The sequence below is a fragment of the Neospora caninum genome, chromosome XII (genome assembly GCF_000208865.1).
Source record: "Neospora caninum Liverpool complete genome, chromosome XII".
Classification (NCBI taxonomy): Eukaryota; Apicomplexa; class Conoidasida; order Eucoccidiorida; family Sarcocystidae; genus Neospora; species Neospora caninum.
The window spans coordinates 1,344,121-1,363,488 of record NC_018398.1 but is presented as its reverse complement, the minus strand read 5'-3'; the positions used below and the strand labels follow the sequence as shown (position 1 = coordinate 1,363,488).

At 54.7% G+C, this 19,368-nt stretch overlaps 2 protein-coding genes across 2 annotated transcripts; both read left to right on the top strand.

Moving 5' to 3' along the window:
• Nucleotides 1–2,834: 2,834 nt before the first annotated feature.
• NCLIV_061930 (putative WD-repeat protein) lies at nucleotides 2,835–9,010 on the top strand (the record flags this gene model as incomplete). The annotated part of the gene is made up of 9 exons (XM_003885745.1): nucleotides 2,835–3,063; nucleotides 3,451–3,687; nucleotides 4,587–4,869; nucleotides 4,987–5,210; nucleotides 5,502–5,861; nucleotides 6,309–6,967; nucleotides 7,219–7,527; nucleotides 7,752–7,828; nucleotides 8,929–9,010. The coding sequence occupies 9 exons, from the start codon at nucleotides 2,835–2,837 to the stop codon at nucleotides 9,008–9,010; spliced, it is 2,460 nt and encodes an 819-aa protein (XP_003885794.1).
• A 5,249-nt stretch (nucleotides 9,011–14,259) lies between these two features.
• NCLIV_061920 (putative zinc finger (CCCH type) protein) lies at nucleotides 14,260–19,210 on the top strand (the record flags this gene model as incomplete). The annotated part of the gene is made up of 5 exons (XM_003885744.1): nucleotides 14,260–15,512; nucleotides 15,738–15,870; nucleotides 16,210–16,290; nucleotides 16,785–16,879; nucleotides 17,254–19,210. 5 exons carry the CDS (start codon nucleotides 14,260–14,262, stop codon nucleotides 19,208–19,210), a joined length of 3,519 nt encoding a protein of 1,172 aa, XP_003885793.1.
• Nucleotides 19,211–19,368: the final 158 nt, after the last annotated feature.

Genomic DNA, 19,368 nt, shown 5'->3' with positions numbered 1-19,368 from the left:
CCGTCGATTTCCTGCTGTCTGCACACGGAATCGGCCGTCGCCATCCAGTGCCCACGGAGCAACACGTTCAGTAACAGTATCACGAAACACAAGCAGAAATGAAACAAAGTCAACGTTTACAACTCACGTGAGAAAAAGACCAATCAACAAGAAACACTCCACAGCAGTTCTGCACGTTTAACCACACCGTAGGCTTTTCTTCTGCCTCTGCATTGAATACTTTCATGAAACCCCACGAAGTTTATCTTGTCACACGAGTCGAAGAAGCAAACAACATTGTCCCAGAGGGGCTCAAATAAACAGCTATTCTTCCAACAAACGCAGGAACAAGAAACTGGACGGAAAACTAGGTAGAGCAACGAGCTGTGGGGCGGGGCGCCTGCTACGCCAAACGAGAAGTGACGGGTGACACAGAGAGCGGTTTGTCTCTACTTTTCTTGCGCAACTCTTTTGCAACGGCTAAAAAAGTTCTGCGTTGCATGCGATATCAAGATACGCCATCTGTCGTGTCTCTGCAGGGACAGCATTGCGATTCATACGGTCCAGTCGGATTCCTGGATAGACATTCTTCCAATGCATCGACTCGCTGGAAAGCTTCCGTGACTATACATGTTCTCGGGGGCATAAATTGCTGCTAAGAAATTCTCTGGGAGTGATCGGATCAAGCATAGACGGGCCCAAAAGAATAAAGGAAAATGTAAATGCTGTTAAAGGCAGCACTTGTACTGTCGTATGTCCAAGTGTTCAACGCACATGACGTTGCTTCCACTGGTGTTAGTAAAGAAATCCACGGCATTTTCGTAAGGCTTCAGCTCTTTGCAGCAGTTGGTTATAACGCAACCAACTAGGTGCAAGCAGCACATTGCAACATCCACCCGACGCGTTAGTATCCTGCCAATCCCAAAAGCTTTTCAAGTTTCCATGCCGGTGTTTTTGTCCCAGCTGCGGTTTCGTGTTCGACCAGCTGCTGTTTTTTCCGTATCTCGCGGTGACACTGCTCTACTGGTCCGCCTGATCACGAGGAATCCGCGTCACAACATCCTCGGTGCATAGATACCTCCAGTATGTCTTCAGTGACTAGCTACCCACCCACTTGGATACATAGAGTGCACGATTCTCCGGCATCTTTCGTAGTGAGGGGCTACACCAACAGTTCTCGCCCGGAGGCAAGAGCTGCAAACGAAAACTTTTCAGGTATATGCTCGACACCACTGTACTTTATGCACTTAACATGATGGTCATGAAAAGCGGAATAGAACTTGAATATCCGGTGAACGAAGAGATTTGAGCTGACATCCCTCTTGGTTCCATGAGCTTTGGGAAGGGGAATTGCTCTCTGACGCAAGCGTAGAGAGGAAGTTATCGTATGCAAGGGCGGTCGACCTAGCTGCAAGCAGAGTGCATCCCAAACCAAGCTTTATAACGTGCGTTCACGTTGTGTGCTTGCACGTCGGCAAATCATCTCTCACGAGACAAAAGAGAACGAGGGAGACCTTCTGAGTATGAGGAGTCTTTTGTCGTGTCTCGACCGTGGCTTCTCTGGTAGGGGTCTCCATGACGTCCTAATTTGAAAGGAATAGCCTTTGCCAATGTTACCAGCTCGTTTTTGCTCACGCATCCGAGGTCTTGATTAGTGGACTTTGAAACGTGTTCTCAAAAAAACTGAGAGAGATCGAAGTCTGCAAACGCGCGACGGCCGCTTCCACATGACTCTTCACACTGAGTCACGGCCGTAAAGGGCCATAGTTGCGCTGGGCTCCCTGCTTACTTTTTGACATGGACGTCTACCGGAAGCCCCCCCAGTCGCGTATCACCCCTTCTGTTCTAGATGTAAACGAACACAGCAGGAACCGTGATAAGTCTCTCCCCCCCCAACCGCACGTTCTCCCACGGGCTTAGACACTTTCTCTCTCCGTGTTATTTCCGATTTCTCGAACTTCGTGGTTGTGCCCCCCGGCCAGTCAGTAGGTGCCATGTACGATTGTAGTCACAAAAAACATCGCTGGGATCGGAAATTCATCACAACTGGCCAAGGGTGGTCAAACCAACTCCGCTGACATCCACCGTGTGTTGTCTATCTGCACGCATCTGCCTCCATATCGTGAATCATCTTCGCCTCCTTCAGGAATTGCCAGGGCGCAAACCTTACGGCCCGTGAGATCTAGGACGCTCTTCGACAAACGACGAACACCGACCATGACAGGACTGAAATGTAAACCAGTAAGTATAAATAGGCCACTACCAAATCCCTTAGCGTTAAAGTAAGTAGACAGACCGAAGTTTTCCCTACAGACTAGCATGGTAGTGGTACGACCTTTCGCAGCAAGCCGCTACCAGAAATAATAAACCGAGGGCTGCATGTCTGTAGAATCTCACACAGTCGTGGCGTCGCCGTTATAGTTCGCGAAGCGGAATTTGCGGTCGCGAACGTCTTGGATGCCATCCGAAGACGCAGGAATGTTGATGGCACTAACACGCAAATCACTTGGTGGCAGGTGGACGCAAGATCTCCGGGAGACGTTTGCGGAGTGCATGAAGCCTGCACGCTCGCCGGCTCTCAAACCGCACTGGTCTTAAAACTGTCCGAGTTGCAGGTGCAAGTACACCTGCCGCCAGAACTTCGCATCGCAGAGCAGCGACAAAATCGCAAGTCTCTGTCAGGGGATTGGAAATTCTTGGTCCGACCACACGCCGTGAATAGTCGACGCTAAACTGCCCTCCAGTCTTAGCACTGTTTGCGAGTCTTCGGTGGCGACGTGCCGATCTTGCCTGAGAACTGGTCGAACGTCCACTTTAGTTGATAAAGTGTTCTCTACGTTTCCTCGAGAAAAACGATGGAGTGTCAGAGATCTTGGTACGAAGCAGTCCCGGCTCGGGAAGGGTTTCCCAGCGTCATTTGGAGTCTGGCTTTTAGTCCTGATGGATCTCGCCTTCTCGTTGCTGTGGGCAGCTGCCTCCTAGTTTACGACCCTGTGAACGGGAAAGTCCTCCAGACTCTCAAAGCGCATAAGGACACAGTGTACGCTGTTACATACAACAAAACTGGGAAGCTCTTCGCCTCGGGTAAGGCTGCCAGCGGCCTGGACGAAAAGAAGAACTGGAGGCTTGGGAACACGGCATCGCTTGAAGCGCCGCACTACGACGTCCTTTCCTAGGAGGGCGATCCGCGAATTGCAGACCTCTAACAACCAGATTTAACACAGAGAGTAACACGACGCTGATGAGTGTCACCAGCAGTTGCAACACCTCACGATCTGCGGCGCCTGAGCCTATCCTTCTTGTCGAACGGGGCGAATAAAAAGCCAATCAACGCGCCGTTTTTCTGTTCGTTTCACTCACGCGGATCCGTTGCAACAAGGTTTAGGCCAAGTGGCAGCGCCAGTGAAGGGGGCCCTGAGAGGGCCCGAAGGAAACCAGGAATCATACATTTGTTTTGACTTCTGTATGCAGGGGGGGCGGACAAATCCGTGATAATTTGGACTGCCCCGGGTGCAGGATGGCGCAAGTATAGCCACAGCGACAGCATCCAGTGCCTCGCATTCAATCCTGTAACTCTCCAGCTCGCGAGCGCAACAGCGGTCGACCTCGGTCTCTGGTCCCCTGAAGTATGTTCTGTGGGCAAGCAGAAACTGCCAGCTAAAGCTTGCTGTATGGACTGGACGCCCGACGGCAATCATCTAGCCCTCGGTAGGGAGACGGACGAATACTAAAAGAAGCTAAAAAGAGAGAAACAAAACTTCATGTGCAAGCAAATCATCACTCGTCAGCTCGAATGCGCGCACGAAGCACTCCCGACCATCCAAAGTGCATTGCGGCATCGGACAAAAAGAGCGTTTCCAGAAAGAACTTCCTGCACGACCCCGTATGAGTGGACAGCATTCATAGGCAAATGACAGAACCAATTGGACAACGCAAGGCGTGCTTCTAAACGCGAGTCGACTGGCGGTACATAGGATAAGAAGGAAAAGAAGTGAGGCATTGTGTGCCTTCCTGACTGGCACCTGTTTCCGAGGAGCGCCTCCGATGAGGACAATGTTGTCGTCGATCGTGGCGTCGGCAACACGTTCACATTGCACTGGAGCAAACAGAACGCGTGGTGTCGTCGGGCCTACAGTTCTCCCTGTCTTGCTCCTGGGTCTCATCAGGTGCTGTGTGTGGCAAGTGTGCGCTGGCAGGCCTCTTCAGCGGAATTGTATCTGTTCGGGATACCACAGGCGCAGAAAAATGGAACGTGGCATTGAGTGCCCCAGTCTGGACCCTGGCATGGAGTCCCCAGCAGAATGAGAGCGTTTCAGCCTTCCTTGCAGTCGGCACATTCAGTCCAGAACTCGTCTTCTACCGCGAAACAGGGGAGGCCTGCTTTCAGTCTCAAGCTTTGGACTGTGACCCGCTGTCGATTTCTTTTGCATTGAATGGTACGTACGGAGCCCCACATCGAGTTGAGTCATGTGGGAACCGGCTGTTTTCGTTCTCTGCAGCGAGAAAGACTCCTGTTCCTTGCCTCGCCTCGCCTCACAAATCCACCCCTGACGCCTCTGCTCCCTAGACAGCAGACAGCGCCGCTTTTTTGTGGGAGTCCATTGCAGGCAACTTCTTCCTGGTCGGAGGATCGAGCGGATCACTCTCTCTGTGGAGCCACGAAGGCGTTCGTCTCGCGAAAATCGGCCAGATTCAGGACTGGGTGTGGGCCTGTGCAGTCCATCCCAGCTGTTCACAGATTATCGCTGGAAGTAATGCTGGAGAGTTGCACATGTACAACATCTCCTTCCCGATTGTTCACGCCTTGTACCAAGACCGCTATGCCCACCGTGACAGACTTACTGACGTCGTCGTTCAGCATATGCAGCTGGAACAAAGCGTGCGCTTACGGTAGGTCACCGACAGGCACCTGGTTTTGCCGACGCAGCGTCTTCTCCGCTTCTGTTTGGTAGACGCCAGAGACATGCATGCCAGTCCCGGTGGGCGAATGTGCCTTCTTCTCGGTAGGTGCCGGAGTCTGGTGAAAAAGATCGCGGTTTTCAGAGCATCGCTGGCGGTTCTGCTGGCGGGAGAAGTCGTCCTCTACTCCGCAGACCCGACGGACCCAGACGACATGAGATACCATGAAAGCGCCCGTATCAAGCAAGCTTTCGACTGCTCCCTGATGCTGGTCACGTCCTCCTATCTCGTCCGGTGCACGAAAGCGAAGTTGCTGCTCTACTCTCTGACGGGTAAGCTCTGTGTGACTCCAGTGTGGCCAGTAAATCGAGAGAAGCGTGTGAAGTGCTCTTTTCCGCAAGCTTTGGACGCCTCGGCAGGAACCTGGGAACCCCCGGGCGCTTCACTGTGAATTTATCTACTCAGTAGCATAGCCCTTCCATGGCGCGAATGGGGACACTCTGCGGTCTCTGGTTGGAGAGCGAACGTACTCCACTTGCGACGGCTTTCCAGAAGACGACATTTCTCTAGTAGATACCGTATATTTGAGATCCCTTGTGGCCTTTTCCAGAGTCTGGTTGCAGGCGCCTTTGAGAGAGAATGGAACCTGGGATCGGTGATCAGATATATAAAAGTCGTCGGCGGGCCTCCTGCAGCGGAGGGCATCCTCGCGGGACTGAAGAACGGCCAAGTTGTCGAGATCTTCACCAACAACCCTTTTCCAATCACCCTCGTGGAGCAGACGCATTCGATCGCCTGTCTTGATCTTTCTTTGCTACGGACCAAGCTGGCCACAGTGGATTCCACTCAGCGCCTAACCGTCTACGACCTCGCCACCAAGGAGGTGCTCTACACAGAATCTAACGTCACGTCTGCTGCATGGAATCTCGTTATGGACGAGATGCTCGCTTACACAGGCAACAACACTCTCTCGATCAGACACGGTAAACGTCGCAACTTGTTACGGTGGGGCCAGAAACGTTCGCGCTCAAAGACATGTGCCCCGTCTTCACTGGAAGCTGAGGACACAGACTCCTTCGACGTCCTCGAAAAGTCAGGAGTGTGAATGTTTTCCTGCCGAAACGACGCCGCACTGCCGATTGCAGCTCAACTCGCTCACACAACTCACTGCACGGCTGTTAGTCGCTCGCGAACTGGTACAACCAGGAAGGCCTGTTCCTTCGTCAAGAAGCTTAACGGAGCAGAGGGAATGTCCTTGGCGCCAAAAAATGGGCTGTTCACACACAGAAGGTGTTCCGACACACGTACGCACCCGTAAAGAGTGAGGCGGGATTTCCAGTTGAGGCATCACTTAAGACGTCCTCGGAGGTTCTTCGACAAAAAGCGCCGTCTCCAGCGCGCGTGACTCTTGGTCTAACGTCTGTATTCAGGAACGCTGGAGCCACGGAGACAACGCCTGCAGGGGTTGGTGGTCGGATTCCGGGGATCGAAGATTTATTGTCTGAAATCGCAATCTATTCAGACTTGCGATTTTCCTCAATCCGCCTCCCTGTACCCGTACATTGATATGAAAAATTTCGCTGCTGCATACGAAGTCGCATGCCTGGGGGTCACTGCCTCCGACTGGCTTTCTCTGGCTCTATCTGCTTTAGCCAACCTCGAGTTCGTCTTTGCAGCGAAAGCCTTCACGAGACTACGGGACTTCCGAGGCATCAGACTCGTCCAGCAAGTTCAAAACGCTTCTTCCACAAAGCGCGAGCTGTCGCCAGTTGCGAAGGCACACAATGCTGCAGGCTTTGTGGCGGCCTACCAAGGCAAATTTGACGACGCTGCGCTGCACTGGCTGAACGCTGGCCAGGCACATTTAGCTGTGGAGATGTTTACTGATTTGCGAAGGTGGGCAGATGCAGAAAAGTGGGCAGAAAAGGTCAAAGACAGCGCAGTGGCTCCCGCATGTAGAGAAGCAATGCTCAGCCTGCAGAACGCCGACGAGGAACCTCACCGAGGGAACAACGAGACATGGAAGTCGGCGACGCAAACCCAGACCCCGACCCCCACTCTTAAACGAAGAGAGGAAACGCTACCGCAGGTGAGAAAACAAACCGCCCTCTGCGCGAGCGCAGACGTACTGGCGCTGCCTATTCGAACGTCTCTTCGTCCACCGTCCAACGTGAGCGTCGACTTTGGCGTCAAGTCATTTGTAGCAAACAAAAAACCATTTCACGGATGCCGAGATACATGAATAGTGGAAAATCATCTGCTCATCAAGTTTTGGTATTCACTTGGCATGTGCGAAGAAGCAGGTGCTTAGTGCGTTCGGGACATCTGCTTGTCGTGTAGGCCGTTTCAGAGGAGGAGAAAGGTGATCTCCTTTTTGCTGCCAAGGTGTACGCGACCTCAAAACAGTTACGACGAGCCGTGGAGCTGTATGGGCAAATCGGCGCCGTAGATAAAATCATCTCCATCGTACGAGGCGACCTTTCCTCTGACGCGGAGAACATCCTTCGGGCTGCGTTCGCTATCTTCAAGAGACACCGGCACTTTGCCTTCGCAAGAGAGGCGTCACAGAAGCTCGGTGACAAGAAGCTGCTAGCGCATTTGCTCGTTGAGCACTGCCGATGGGAAGAGGCTTTCTTGCTTGCCAAACAGGTACGAATGGGACTGAAAGCAGACGGCTCCGCTCTTTCCGTTCAGCCTCCCTGTAAAAATAGCCCGAGCCAAACGTCCTTCTCCCGTCTGCCGTTGAGGCAGTTACGACGACGCAGCAGAATCCCTCTGGGCCAGACGCCGTCGAGCGTCGACTTACGCTGAGGTATTTCCGGCTCGTGCACCTGGCAGACTCTCCCCTTGACATTCTTTCTGTGTTCTTGCAGCAACCCGCGGTGATGGAAGACGTGTATATTCCCTGGGCTGATCATCTGGTTCAATCGGACAGGTTCGATGAAGCCGCGTGCGTCTTGAAGGAAACTCGCCGTCCAGACCTGGCACTTTCTCTTCAGCTCAAACTTCTAAGGATCTGCGTAGACGAAAGAAGGTTCCTGGAAGCTGCTAGACGATGTTGGATGTGTGCGGCTGAGATTCTGCAACGTTCAGACCCCAACTCTGGGGCTAGCGACGGAGGCGCCAGGGGCGTCTGTGGTCCTCTTTCCACGCCGCTTGTGCTCTTCTTATTCTGTATTTTCCGGAAGCTTTCAGAGATTTACTTAGCTTACCATGTTGTCCTGCGTCGATATGACGGCATCTTTCGATACAGAGGGCCAGGCCAGTCTTTCGGGACTTCCCGACAGGCTCGCAATGCCGCAGTAACAGAAATCGTGTTCAATGCGGCTGTTTTCCTTTGGAACTGCGCCATTGCTCCCGTTCTGGATTGCCGCGGCAGGCGACAAAAGGTTGAGACGCAACCGTCTCTCTGTCGTGACACGGCGGGAAGCAAACATCCCGGCAGCAAGTGTGAAGCTGGAGAGGTCCATTCGGCGAGCGCGTTCGGAGGGATCGTCTGTTCGGTTCCAACTGAAGAGGAACTGTCGAGTTCTCTCGTTGGCGAATTAGGCCGTTCCCTGCTAAACTGGGTGTCGCCGCTGCTGCACCAGGGAGGTCTGGTACCTGGAGTGAACCAAGTAGAAGTCCTCTTCGCGATGGCAGAAACCTCCTTAGCACTTGGCGCATACAAGGTAGCGCTTGGATGCCTCAGACTGCATGAACACAATCGTGTAGACGGAGATAGACAGGGCAGTCGTTCTTGAGGCGACTGCAGAAGGGAATCCACATTATCTGACAGTCCAAATAAGCAGGCGGTCTTCGCCGAGGACAGCACGAAAACCTTGCTTGAGGACAGTGCTCACTCTCTACTAGGTCATCACAGGAAGGAAACAGAACTCTAGCGCAGCTGTTCGTGCGATCATTTGCGTTCGATAGATAGTTTGTAGGCATACAACCGCTTTTGTGGAGTTTTACGCTTCACCAGATGGAACAGTGTTTCGCGCCTTGGGCGACTGGGGAGAGTTCGGGCTGAACTCCCCACCGTTTGCGTCGGCACCTGCGTGCTATCAGGTTGGCAGGCTCGCTTGCCAGAGCCTTCATCGACTCCGCATTCCCAATCGGATTCAAGGAGCAATCGATTCCCTCACAATGACCCTCAAAGGCAGGGCCCGGACGAAGGAGGACAAACGGTTCTTGACAACAACCTGTTCCTGGTGTCAAACGGCTGTGCCTCTCCTGGACCACGAACGAGTGCCTTTCGTGTCCTCTGAGGCGTGTGGTCACTGTGGGCATTTGCGGCTGAGGGAATTCGGCGGATTTTCGGTCCTCGGCTGCATCGAATTCCTCCCTCCACACGAAGTGAATGGTGCACGTGCAAAATCGATACTTAACTCCGCGAAGGTCGAAAAGCTGGGAATTTCGCTCTCAAGTAAGCCTAGATCGTTCTTTCTAGGGTCGTCTCTCAGTTGCACATCTTCAAGCATCCGTGTTTACCCTTGCAAGAGTGTCCTGGATCAATCCTTTTTACTTTGATTGACTCGGGTTCATAGAAATACGCTGCTCATTTAGCTCCAGTTAAACCCCCCTGGCCCCAGCTCCGGTAGCAGCAGGAAATTGACAGGCACTGCTGTATATCGATATACACTAGCGCCGAGACAAACCTCTCCATAGGTACACACAGGTAGCTTTTCACCTTTTCTAATGAGGAAGAATATCCGGAGCGCGTTGGCGTCCGAAAGAAGCACATGGTTGTGTTTTCTGCCGTTCATCTGCTAGCGCTGCCACTTCTCGACAAAAACAAGCTGTCGCCTCGATGGGCTCAAAAGTCCATGCCACTACCTTGTGTCTGCTGCTCAGGCGGCCAGGACTTACCACACGCTTCCTTTTTGACGGAGGAAGACCCTTTGCTCGAAAAGAGAGGCGACAGCAGCTTTGCGGCGACAATTCCATCCCCCGACGTTGCAGTTCTCTCGTTCCTCAAGGCTGCCGGGGGTGCGACTACTTCGGGCTCCAGGTCTTTTGTTCCTGTTCGGGTGAAAGCTGCACTGTTACGCGACCTCCCATCAGAATCAGTCTGCATACTCAACCATGCCAGTATTTCACCTCTATTGTCAACGCAGTACTTTTGTTGCAGTTTTGCGACAGATGAAAGGCAAGACGCCGACGGCTCTCCGCCGTCCGGTGAGCAAACTAGTTCTCACCAAGCCCTCCACACGGGACCACACCAAAGGAAGAGGAGAGCCGTGGTTTGTGAGGGTTGTGCACATGCTTTCGACCTAGAGAAAACAGAAGAATTCATTCTCTACGATCGATGCTGTCCCCTTTGTAGTAAAGCAAACTTCATCGCTTAGAACTGTTCTTCCCAAAGCTGGCAATCCTTCCCAAAACCACACGTCGTTCTCGTTCGCTGAGCACTGGCACAGTCCTTTCAAACTTCTCCTCCTCAATCATTGGCATCTGGCCAATCAAGGATGCTCGTCTGTCTCAGTGAATAGGCTTGGACTTGTCCCATGCTCAGCAACGAACACACGGATCCGCACGTCACTTGGACACACACTGGCGACAGTCTTCGTCAGCCGAGGTTCGAGAGCCTCACTCTGGCACAGCTGCCGCCCATCTAAGATGCTGAGGCTCGAGAGTCACGCATTCTCTGCGGAGCTGAGAACGCATGTCGCGTTCGCGGGGCCAACTACCAACATGCGTATTTCAGCCACCTGCAGCACGAGACAGCCAGTGTCGGCACCTGTTGTCTCATTTGTCCCCGGATCTTTGTTTTGAAACTCAACTGGTTCTCTTTCACCCAGCAACACAAACCTAAATTAAACCTACAACGACCTTCACACACCCAACTCACGAAGCTGTCTAACCACTGAATCGGCGATGGTGCAACGCGCTGACGGCGCTCCACAGTATGAAAGCTGCGAGATGTGCAGTAAGCCCTCGTTTCTGTTTGAGTTTGAGGTTCGACAAGTTGGCGCGACAGAAGGAAACCAGCTGCTCCGTAGGCGCCAGCGAGCCGTATGCTAACAGCGGAAAAATATATCGGTTGACCTGGGGTGGCGCGCCTACCCTTAGCGGGAGAGAGAGCGAGTTCCGTGCTGTCGCCTCGGTGAGATGTAAAACATGATCATTCCCGTGATTTTCCCTGCTGCCGCCCAGCTGAGAGTGCCGGGACTCCCGCGTACAATTTGTGAATTGACACGTGCTGCAGTGTATCTGCACTAGTTTAACGTTTCTCTCTCCGATGAGCACTGGTCGGCTACCAGACACTCGACCGGAAAACACGGGGAACTGGACCATGAAGCTTCTGTCAGGAATGGGTTTGATCGCCCGCCCTCTCTTGTTTTTCTGACGTCTCCGCCTCCAAATTACTGGGTATCGGCGCCGTAGTGCAACAACCCGCAATTGCGAGCGGTTCGTACTGGGGCGTTGCCTTCCGCTCACCGAGCCGCGTGGACTTTCAAAGAAACATGCACTGTTCCCTCCAGAAGACGACTTGAGAAAGCCTGTCATGTGTGTATCCCTCTTGGGATGCCCGCATGGTCCTGTCTTTCAAGACTTCGCTGGCGGTCCTGCGGAAAGCCCCCAAACTGATCATACGGCGGCTGACGCTTCGATCTTTTCGAACTGCACTATCAGATGCATGCTCCAGCGGCCTGTCCATTCTTCAGCGTCTAGGCGCCCGGTTTCTACGGGGCGTGCACACACTTCTGGTCTGCACAGATCCATTCAACATTGTTTAAACTCGCTTACGCGAAGAGGCGCGCGTTGGAGAGGTGTGACGTTGCGCCGTCTCTAGAGAAACCAGCCATTCCGCACATTCGTGTCCCAAACCCCCGGGGTTCTGCCGGCGTCAGCCTCGCGCGCGCGCGCACATCGTGGGAGGAGACGTGCGGCGGGGACTACGAAACCATCGTGGGTTTCCGGGAGCTAGAGACTCCGCCTCGGGGATGCCACCGTCGACGCGTTGATTTTTTTCGCTTGCAGGGGCAAGGGAATGTTTACCCCGTGTGATCCGCGAGGGCTGACGAAAAGTCCACGTGGAGAGAGCGCAACCAGCGCACGAGATGCGCCGTGTCTGTTACGTGCTACGTATACGCAAAAGAAAGGACATGTGTTTTGTAGATGGCCGTCGTGGGAAAGCGTGCGCACAGGTGGCGTTTGCCGTATGGAGTTACCGCGTACTCTTTTTCACTTGCTAGCTTTCTGGTGCTTCCTCCCGCAGGGGTAGAGAGGCCAGTTTTGTCGTCCTGTTTTGTCGAATTCATTGGGCGCTGCGGACGCGTTTTGCCGCAGTTGTTTGATGGATTTCTCGATCAAAGCCCGAAAGCAGTTGTCTCAACTTCCGTGTCCCAGTTTTCCTTCGTTTCACATTTTCGGAGCGTGGCCGTACGAGACGTCGGTCCCTCTCTTTTCGCAGGTTCGGGAAGGGAGGGGTCAGGGTTCGCCCGTCAGCGGCACGTCGCAGGAGTGACAAATTGGACTCCTTTCACAGTCTCGAGGAACGCCTTTTCAGGCGCGGCGCCGTTTTTGTGACGTGGCGAGGAATAATGCTTCCGTGGTGGTACAGGGTATGCCCTAGCGCGGAAACGAAATTTCCTTCCCTGGGCAGAGAAACTCTCCCCGTCCAACCCCTGTACACAGTGGCGCGACTCCCTCGCGTCGAGGGCGATGGACAGTTTTTTCCCTGCTTCCGGATGTTTGATATCGTCCACACTCGTTCCTGTTTTCCACGAACCAGCTAAATGAAGAAAAGCTTTTCCGCAGTTTGTTTGGTGCGTTCGCACGGGCGTGGTGAGAGCGCAACTTTCGTAGGCTTTGCTCTGTTATCGAGGGAGTTTGTTCTCCCACCTTGAACTGTTTCTTGCATTTCCAGAGGTTTTATAATGTAGATATAGATACTGGGAGAAAGAACGCGACTGCTCACGGCACGGCAAGGATGTTCCCCAAGCTATTCCCGGTCAAAGATGTCGTGATACATTGGCTGCAGCGGTTTCTGTTGTCGCCCGACCAATTGCGGGCTCGTACGTGCGTAATGTGGAAGTGAAAGGACCAGTCTTAACTCGTTTTTTTTGTCAGCTCAGACTTTCTTTGGCCGTCTCCAGAACAGTTGTCTGTTACATGCGCCTTGTAGCGGTTGTAAGTTCATCGCTTTTGTGTCGTCCTGCACGGAGTCGCTGTCTTCGCGTGCCGGCGCCCCCCCCCTCCAGTCGAACACGCGACAGAACATTTTTGTGTTTGACCGTCGTCTCGCGCGTTCTCAGTGTTTTGTTCGGGGACTCTGTGACTAAGGAAAAACGAGCTTGTCCAGGAGCGCCGCTTGTTTTGTGCTTGCAATCAAAGGTATGCCTTGTGTTAACAGATGTTCGGTTTGATTGATGTTCCGAGATTGCTTTCGTTTAAATATCGGGTAGCTACGTTTGTTGGCCTCTCTGCTTTGTGCTTGTCTTTTGAGAATGGTTTCGTCGAATTTCTCTAGCCGGTAACTTTGGCAGCAAAACGACGTGGACACTCCATAATGTGCAAGTGGAGTGAGTCCGTTTTTCGCTTGTCCTTCAGTTCTTTCTCGCCTGTCGTCTGTTCAGTGGCCGATTGCTCCCTGGCAATGGCCGAACGTCTTGGGTTTTGAACGTCTGCCCATGTGTTGAGCGAGTCTTCTTCGCTGAAAGTGTCATTATCCTGTCACGGAGAGACGGATAACTCGATATCGAGACGGATATAGAACGCTGTTCTGCAATGCGATGTACCCTTCCTGCGTGTTCACCGGAACATCCTCTGCGTGTGTTGTTAGAATCCAATCTGTTGAGGGTGAGTCTGAAATCGCGAGACACTCAATTTCCCCCCGGTCTTCAGAAATACGTCGTCTCTGCATGCGAGTTCCTGTTGACCACAGACCAGGGTGAAGATTAGACCCTCTATAGCACTTCGTGCTACCATGCCCGACACGGGATAGTTAGATACTCATGCTTGGCGAAGGAGGCAGACTTATCTTCCGGGGGGGCAAGGGAAAATCTGTGGTTCTCTGGAGATATGGAATTTTGCCCAGCACCGGTTCTCGTATGGTGACCCATACTCCCTGCTCTCACGTTCAGGCAGAAGTATCCGGAAAAAACTACCTTTCCATTGTTCGAAGTGCTGCGTAGATGCTTTTTTTGTGTGTGAGGCGTGCCCCGTTTGGCGGATGTCGAACTGCGTGTATATGCCTATCACTGTCGGAGCAGCCTGCTTTTTCGCGCATTCATCTTTTGTTTTTTCTTACGTCCTAAACGGCACATCTGGTCATTTCGTTCTTGTTGACTCTGAGGTTGGAGAGTCACCCGCAACGACTAGTCCATCATGGAGCGAGGGAATGCGTTGTCACCGGAGAGATCTTGTGCTGACAAGATCACAGGATCTCCTTTCATGAAACCAGGCTCGGTTGAACGTGACGGCGGGACTGGTACACCCCCAGTGTACGAACAGCCGCCTGCAGGAGTGAATAGCCCGTTGATGAACGCCACGGAGCGTTTCGTGTGTGAGAGGGAAGACGTGCAGACGCGACTGACCACCGAAGACGAAGCGGTCAAAGTAGCAGCAAAGGTGGATGTGGGTAGCGGGAGTGCTTGCGCGGATCCTGTGTCGGGATACAGCTGGCCCTCGACTACGGTCCTCAACGTCGCGAATCCGGAGGAACTGTGTATGGACACTCTGCTTCACGCTCCTGGTACCCAAAGTACACTGGACGCTCCGCATAACAGCGACGCGGACGTGTTGTTAGCTTCCACTTCAAGCACGACAGAGACGGGGCTGCTCAGGCGGTCCCCGTCATCGTGCGACGCGATGTCGAGTTTTGAACGTGAACGCCTTCTTGAGCAAAGAAGGCTACAAGCCCAAGTGCTTCACCTTCAAAGGAAAGTTATCCTTCAGGAGCAGTTGCTCCTGCAGCAGCAGGGGCAGTTGACGGGGTACGCGGCGGACCGAGGGGGAGGCGACGACCGGGACAGGTCGGACGCAGCGGCGCTTGCGTGCAACATTTCCACTTCAAAATTTGGAAAAGATGACGGAAAAGCTCGGCGAGGGCGCAACGAGATCAAAGGGTTTCAGGGACGGAGCAGCTTTCTCCCTGAAAAACTCAGAGGCGGGAGGGGCGCCGTTCCGTCGACTGGCTCTGGACGCACAAGTGGAGCACTCGAGCCGGCGCCTGGCACAGGGGCCGGGTCGGAGCCAAGGTCTAGACAGGAGAACGCGAAGTCGCGGAGCGGCAGCGCTGCAGATGCCGAACTGCAGGAGTATGTGGCGACGAAGAAGCTAAGTGAAGGACGGAAGGTCGGTGAAGAAAGCTTGAAGAGGGAACTCGTGGCGGGGCGCGTAGGCGTGGCGCCGGGAGGTCGCGACTCGCGCAGCCAGTCCTTCTCTGGGTCGGCTGCGCAGGGCTGCGTAGGGTTTTATGGCGGCCGAAGCTTGAAGGACGCGTTATCGCCTGAAGACGCCCAGCGAGCTCATGAAGGAAAGAGAGACAAGGAGGAAGAGAGCGAAGGCAGCGGTTACGCAGTGTCTGGCGCCCCAAGGACACTAGGACAGGGCGGCCGCGTGGGGAATCGGTGCAGAGCGCAGAGCGATTTTACTGACGGTTCTTTCAAGAAGAAAGCCGGTCGTATCGAAGATCAGTTTTTCCGGTAAGAACGGGGTGTCCAGGGAGAAAAGCACGTTTTTGCACAAGCAAAGCGTGCGCTCGCTCCCGTGTTTGAATGGAATAAAGGCGAAGGGGATTGCAAACGTTGTAGAGGCAAAGAGAGGGAGAACAAGCTGTAGCGCTGTCACTTGATAGACTGCGTCCAGGTCATGTCTCGGTTTCCAGAAACTGCATCGTACACCTCGGAGACTCGCGTCTTTGTTCACAGAATCAAGCTCTGCCCCAAGTACATGCGGGGTCTGTGCCGAAAAGGGGCGCGCTGCTCGTACGCCCACGCCGAGGAGGAACTCCGAGATGTGCCGAACCTGTGGAAAACAAAGTTGTGCACGGCTTTCCGTCTTGTAAGTTGGGAACAGATCACGAACGGCTACGTGGAACTGCCTGCCCGTATACCTCGGGGACAGATAGAGCAGAGTCGCTGTCAGTCCGAATGCGAACCTCTTGCCATCCGTAGATCGAAACCGATTCATCTCTCGATAGAGTACCACTGGCGACTCCCCAGTTGGATTGGTGCAGGTGAACCCGGAGGCAGCAACGCGATATTTCGTGGCCTTGTTTTTTGTGAGCGGGGCTCCCGGCCGTGAGGAGGCACGACCAAACGCAGCGGGGCCGTGTACCGCACAGGTCGAGCGACGGACTTCCTATAGGGTCTTGAGCTGTGTGTTGCGAACTCTTGTCAGGGGAAACCATGCCCACTGGAAGCGTCTTGCCCCTACGCACACGGCGAGGAGGAACTGCGGTCTACTGCGGACTACTACAAGGTGAGCGATGGAAATAAACGGCATATGCTGGTTCGGGGGGCGGTCGGGACTTCTTCCTTTCGGGTATCTTCGCCGGGTGTGGGTGACAGCGTTAGCCCCTGACTCGTCCGGGAACTGAATCTGTTACTGTTTTGGAAGGCGTCGTAATCAGTCCTTTTCTTCTTTGGGTTGTCATCGGTTCATTTTGACGCACACAGTCGTGCTCCAGGGCCCGCCGACGGCCACGAGTGGCTGCTGCTGTGGTAAAAACACAGAGAGCCCAAAAAGGATAGACTCTAGGCCCACAGAACCAAGGCTCACATTGTAGGAAAACTCGCCACAAATTGGGAGTCTTTTCCCCACAGAGGGTCTCCCAAAAAGTATACCATGGAGTCTCCGTGTTGATCTCGAGAACTCACATCGGTGGACGTTATGTGGCAAGAGACTTCCGTTGTTTTTCGTGAAGCATTTTCCCTCTGCGGCTTTCTGCTTCCACTGTCTCCTCGCTTGTCCAGACAAAACTGTGCAAGTTTTGGATGCGAGAAGGACGATGCGACGCTGGGAAAGCGTGCCGACATGCACATGGAGACCAAGAACTGCGCAAGAGAAAGTGAGTGACGCCCGCGAATCTCCATTTCAGTAGTCCAGCTGTACAGGCATTTGCAGTGCGGTGTCTTTGGAATATAGCCTTTGGCACGTCCACACCTAGTAGTAGTTCCGGTGATCCGTAGAGGATTGCCACAGCATCCGGATGGGGGGCGGCGTGTCTTCTCTGCAGCGTTTTTGGCGCGTTTCCGTAGAATGCGCTTTTTTCGTCACGTTCCCCTCAAAGGCGCCAGACGGAGGTCGTTTTGCGGATGTGCTGCTCCTGCCGTGCGGCTTCAAGTCTGTATCTTGCGATCCCTGTCTGGAGTGATTTCTGCGGTTTCCCACACAGTCTGGCCGCACTCGTCCACGCATCATTGGTCTGGTGTGCATTCGCAGCTACCGTCACACGGAACTGGAGAAGTTCGCCCTGCGGCACCACTTGGATATGCGCCAGCTTCTGGACGAGTTTCGCACCGGGCGCGTTCCGGTGGCGATTCAGGATCTGGTCTCCACCAGCACCGTCGTGGGTTCTGGAGCTGGACGCAGTCACGGAGGCGCTTCCCCGATTAGCAGCCAAGGCCAGTCGAGTGCATGCGAAAATCACGGCCGCCCGCGGTTTTTCTCCTTCACCGCTGCATGCGTTGAGCGGAAACCGAGAAGCAACTCGGGGGAGAGCAGCAGACTGGGGATCTCTGCCTCAAGGCGGGGTTTGAACGATGATGCGAGCAGTTCTTCTGGTCGTGACGAAGGGCCCGCGACCGGGTCGGGACCGGCTTCGGAGGGAGCAGCAAACTCTGGCGGCAAGGCCGGTGGACCAGGACAGTTGCCGGGCGGGAAGCCGTACAGAGGACAGGGGACTGCAAGTTTCCCGATCGGCGGAGCACAGCCAGCAGGTTGCGGCGGTGAGGTGCTAGAGGGAGAAAGGCGGGGAGGACATCGCGGAGGTTCACTCAGCCACTTTCACCTTTCGCATGGACATCAGTATCGCGGGGGAGGCCGGGGGGGGCGCCATCGCCATGGACACCACCAACGCCACCGCTTCGACACGCACCAATCCCTGCACCGCTTGCACCAGTCTGGCGTAGTCCCAGCGACGGCAGATGCTTTGAAAGGCACTCCACTAGGCGTTCCTGTTGTAGCTGCGACAGCTGGAGGACCACCGTATGGCATTGCTCCAGGCGTCACGCCTTACGGTTCTCTCTGCCAGCAGCAAGCGTATCCGTACGCGTTGAACTACACCACCAATCTGGCGGCCTGTGGAGGGCTGCATGCTGCAGCTGCGGCAGTCGCTGCGGCCGCTGTGGCTCAGCAGCACCAGCATCTTGAAGTGGCGGCGAAAGTTGCGGGGACGCCGCTGTACCCGGGTGTCGATCCGTACCTCGGCGCGCCGTATAATTCGAACTTCCCTGGAGGGGGCATTCCGTACTCGGCATCGGTACCCGCTGGTGCGTACGCAACTGCGGGTCCAAGCTCATCGGGGACCGCAGGTTGCGCTTCCGCTCCGTTCACACCGGCGTCCCGTCCCTATTCCCCTCCGGGTGGGCCGTACTCGGCTAGGACGGCTAGCACAACTGGAGCAACGCCTTCGCCACAAACGTCGTACAGCGGCCACGGCAATCTTCCCTTTTCCCCGCCCTGCCCGGGCTCTAGTCCCCGGGGGTCTCCAGACCGGGAAACAGCGACTCCGTCGGCAGTTTTGCATGCGGCCGCAACAGGGACTATGTATCCAGGCGGCACGCCGACGGCCGAGATCGGCGCGGGCGCGGCGAGGGCCGCTGGAGATCCGGGGAGCTTTGCCTCTGCGACTCAATATTCACACGGGCAGTTAGCCGGCGCAACGACAAACGCGGTCTACAGCGCAATTCCTGGATCTGCGGTGAATCCAAGCGGAGAAACTGCGGGGATGTGCCACGGGGAATGCCTGTCGGCTGCAGCTCAAGCAGGGACTGAGGGATCCGGCTGGATGACTCCTGGGTGCGGCAGAGTCTCGGACAGACTTCGGCAAACAGGAGCTATGGACAGGGCGTCTCTCGGATCGCTGTTGTCGACCGGTTTGACTGTGCCAGCCAGCGGTGCGAGCATGGTGGACCGGGCCAGCGTTCCGGATCACCCAATCGCCATGTGTGCAATACCGGGTGTCGCGACAGGAGCTTCATTTTGCCAGTGGGCCACCGGTTCAGCCTCTCCTGCAGGTTTACCAGGAACCGCGGGCCCCGCCATTTCGCCGTTCTACGTGCCGACGTCAACCTACCCCGTGTATCCCGCCACGCACGCGCCTGCCGTGGCGAGGATGCAGCACTTGACTGAAATCGACACTGGCGTCGGGAGGGAAAACAGTGTACAGAGCGAATGAAAAAGGGTAAACGGGGAAGACCGAGGAGTGGATTCCCGGTTGGGTTTCTGCTTGCATTTTTTGGAAAGTGCAGAAAAACCGCGGCCTGTCTGTCTGGCAGCGGCCTGGCCTCGGCTTTCCAATTTATGCCCTGCGGCCACGTGTGGAATGGAGGCGGG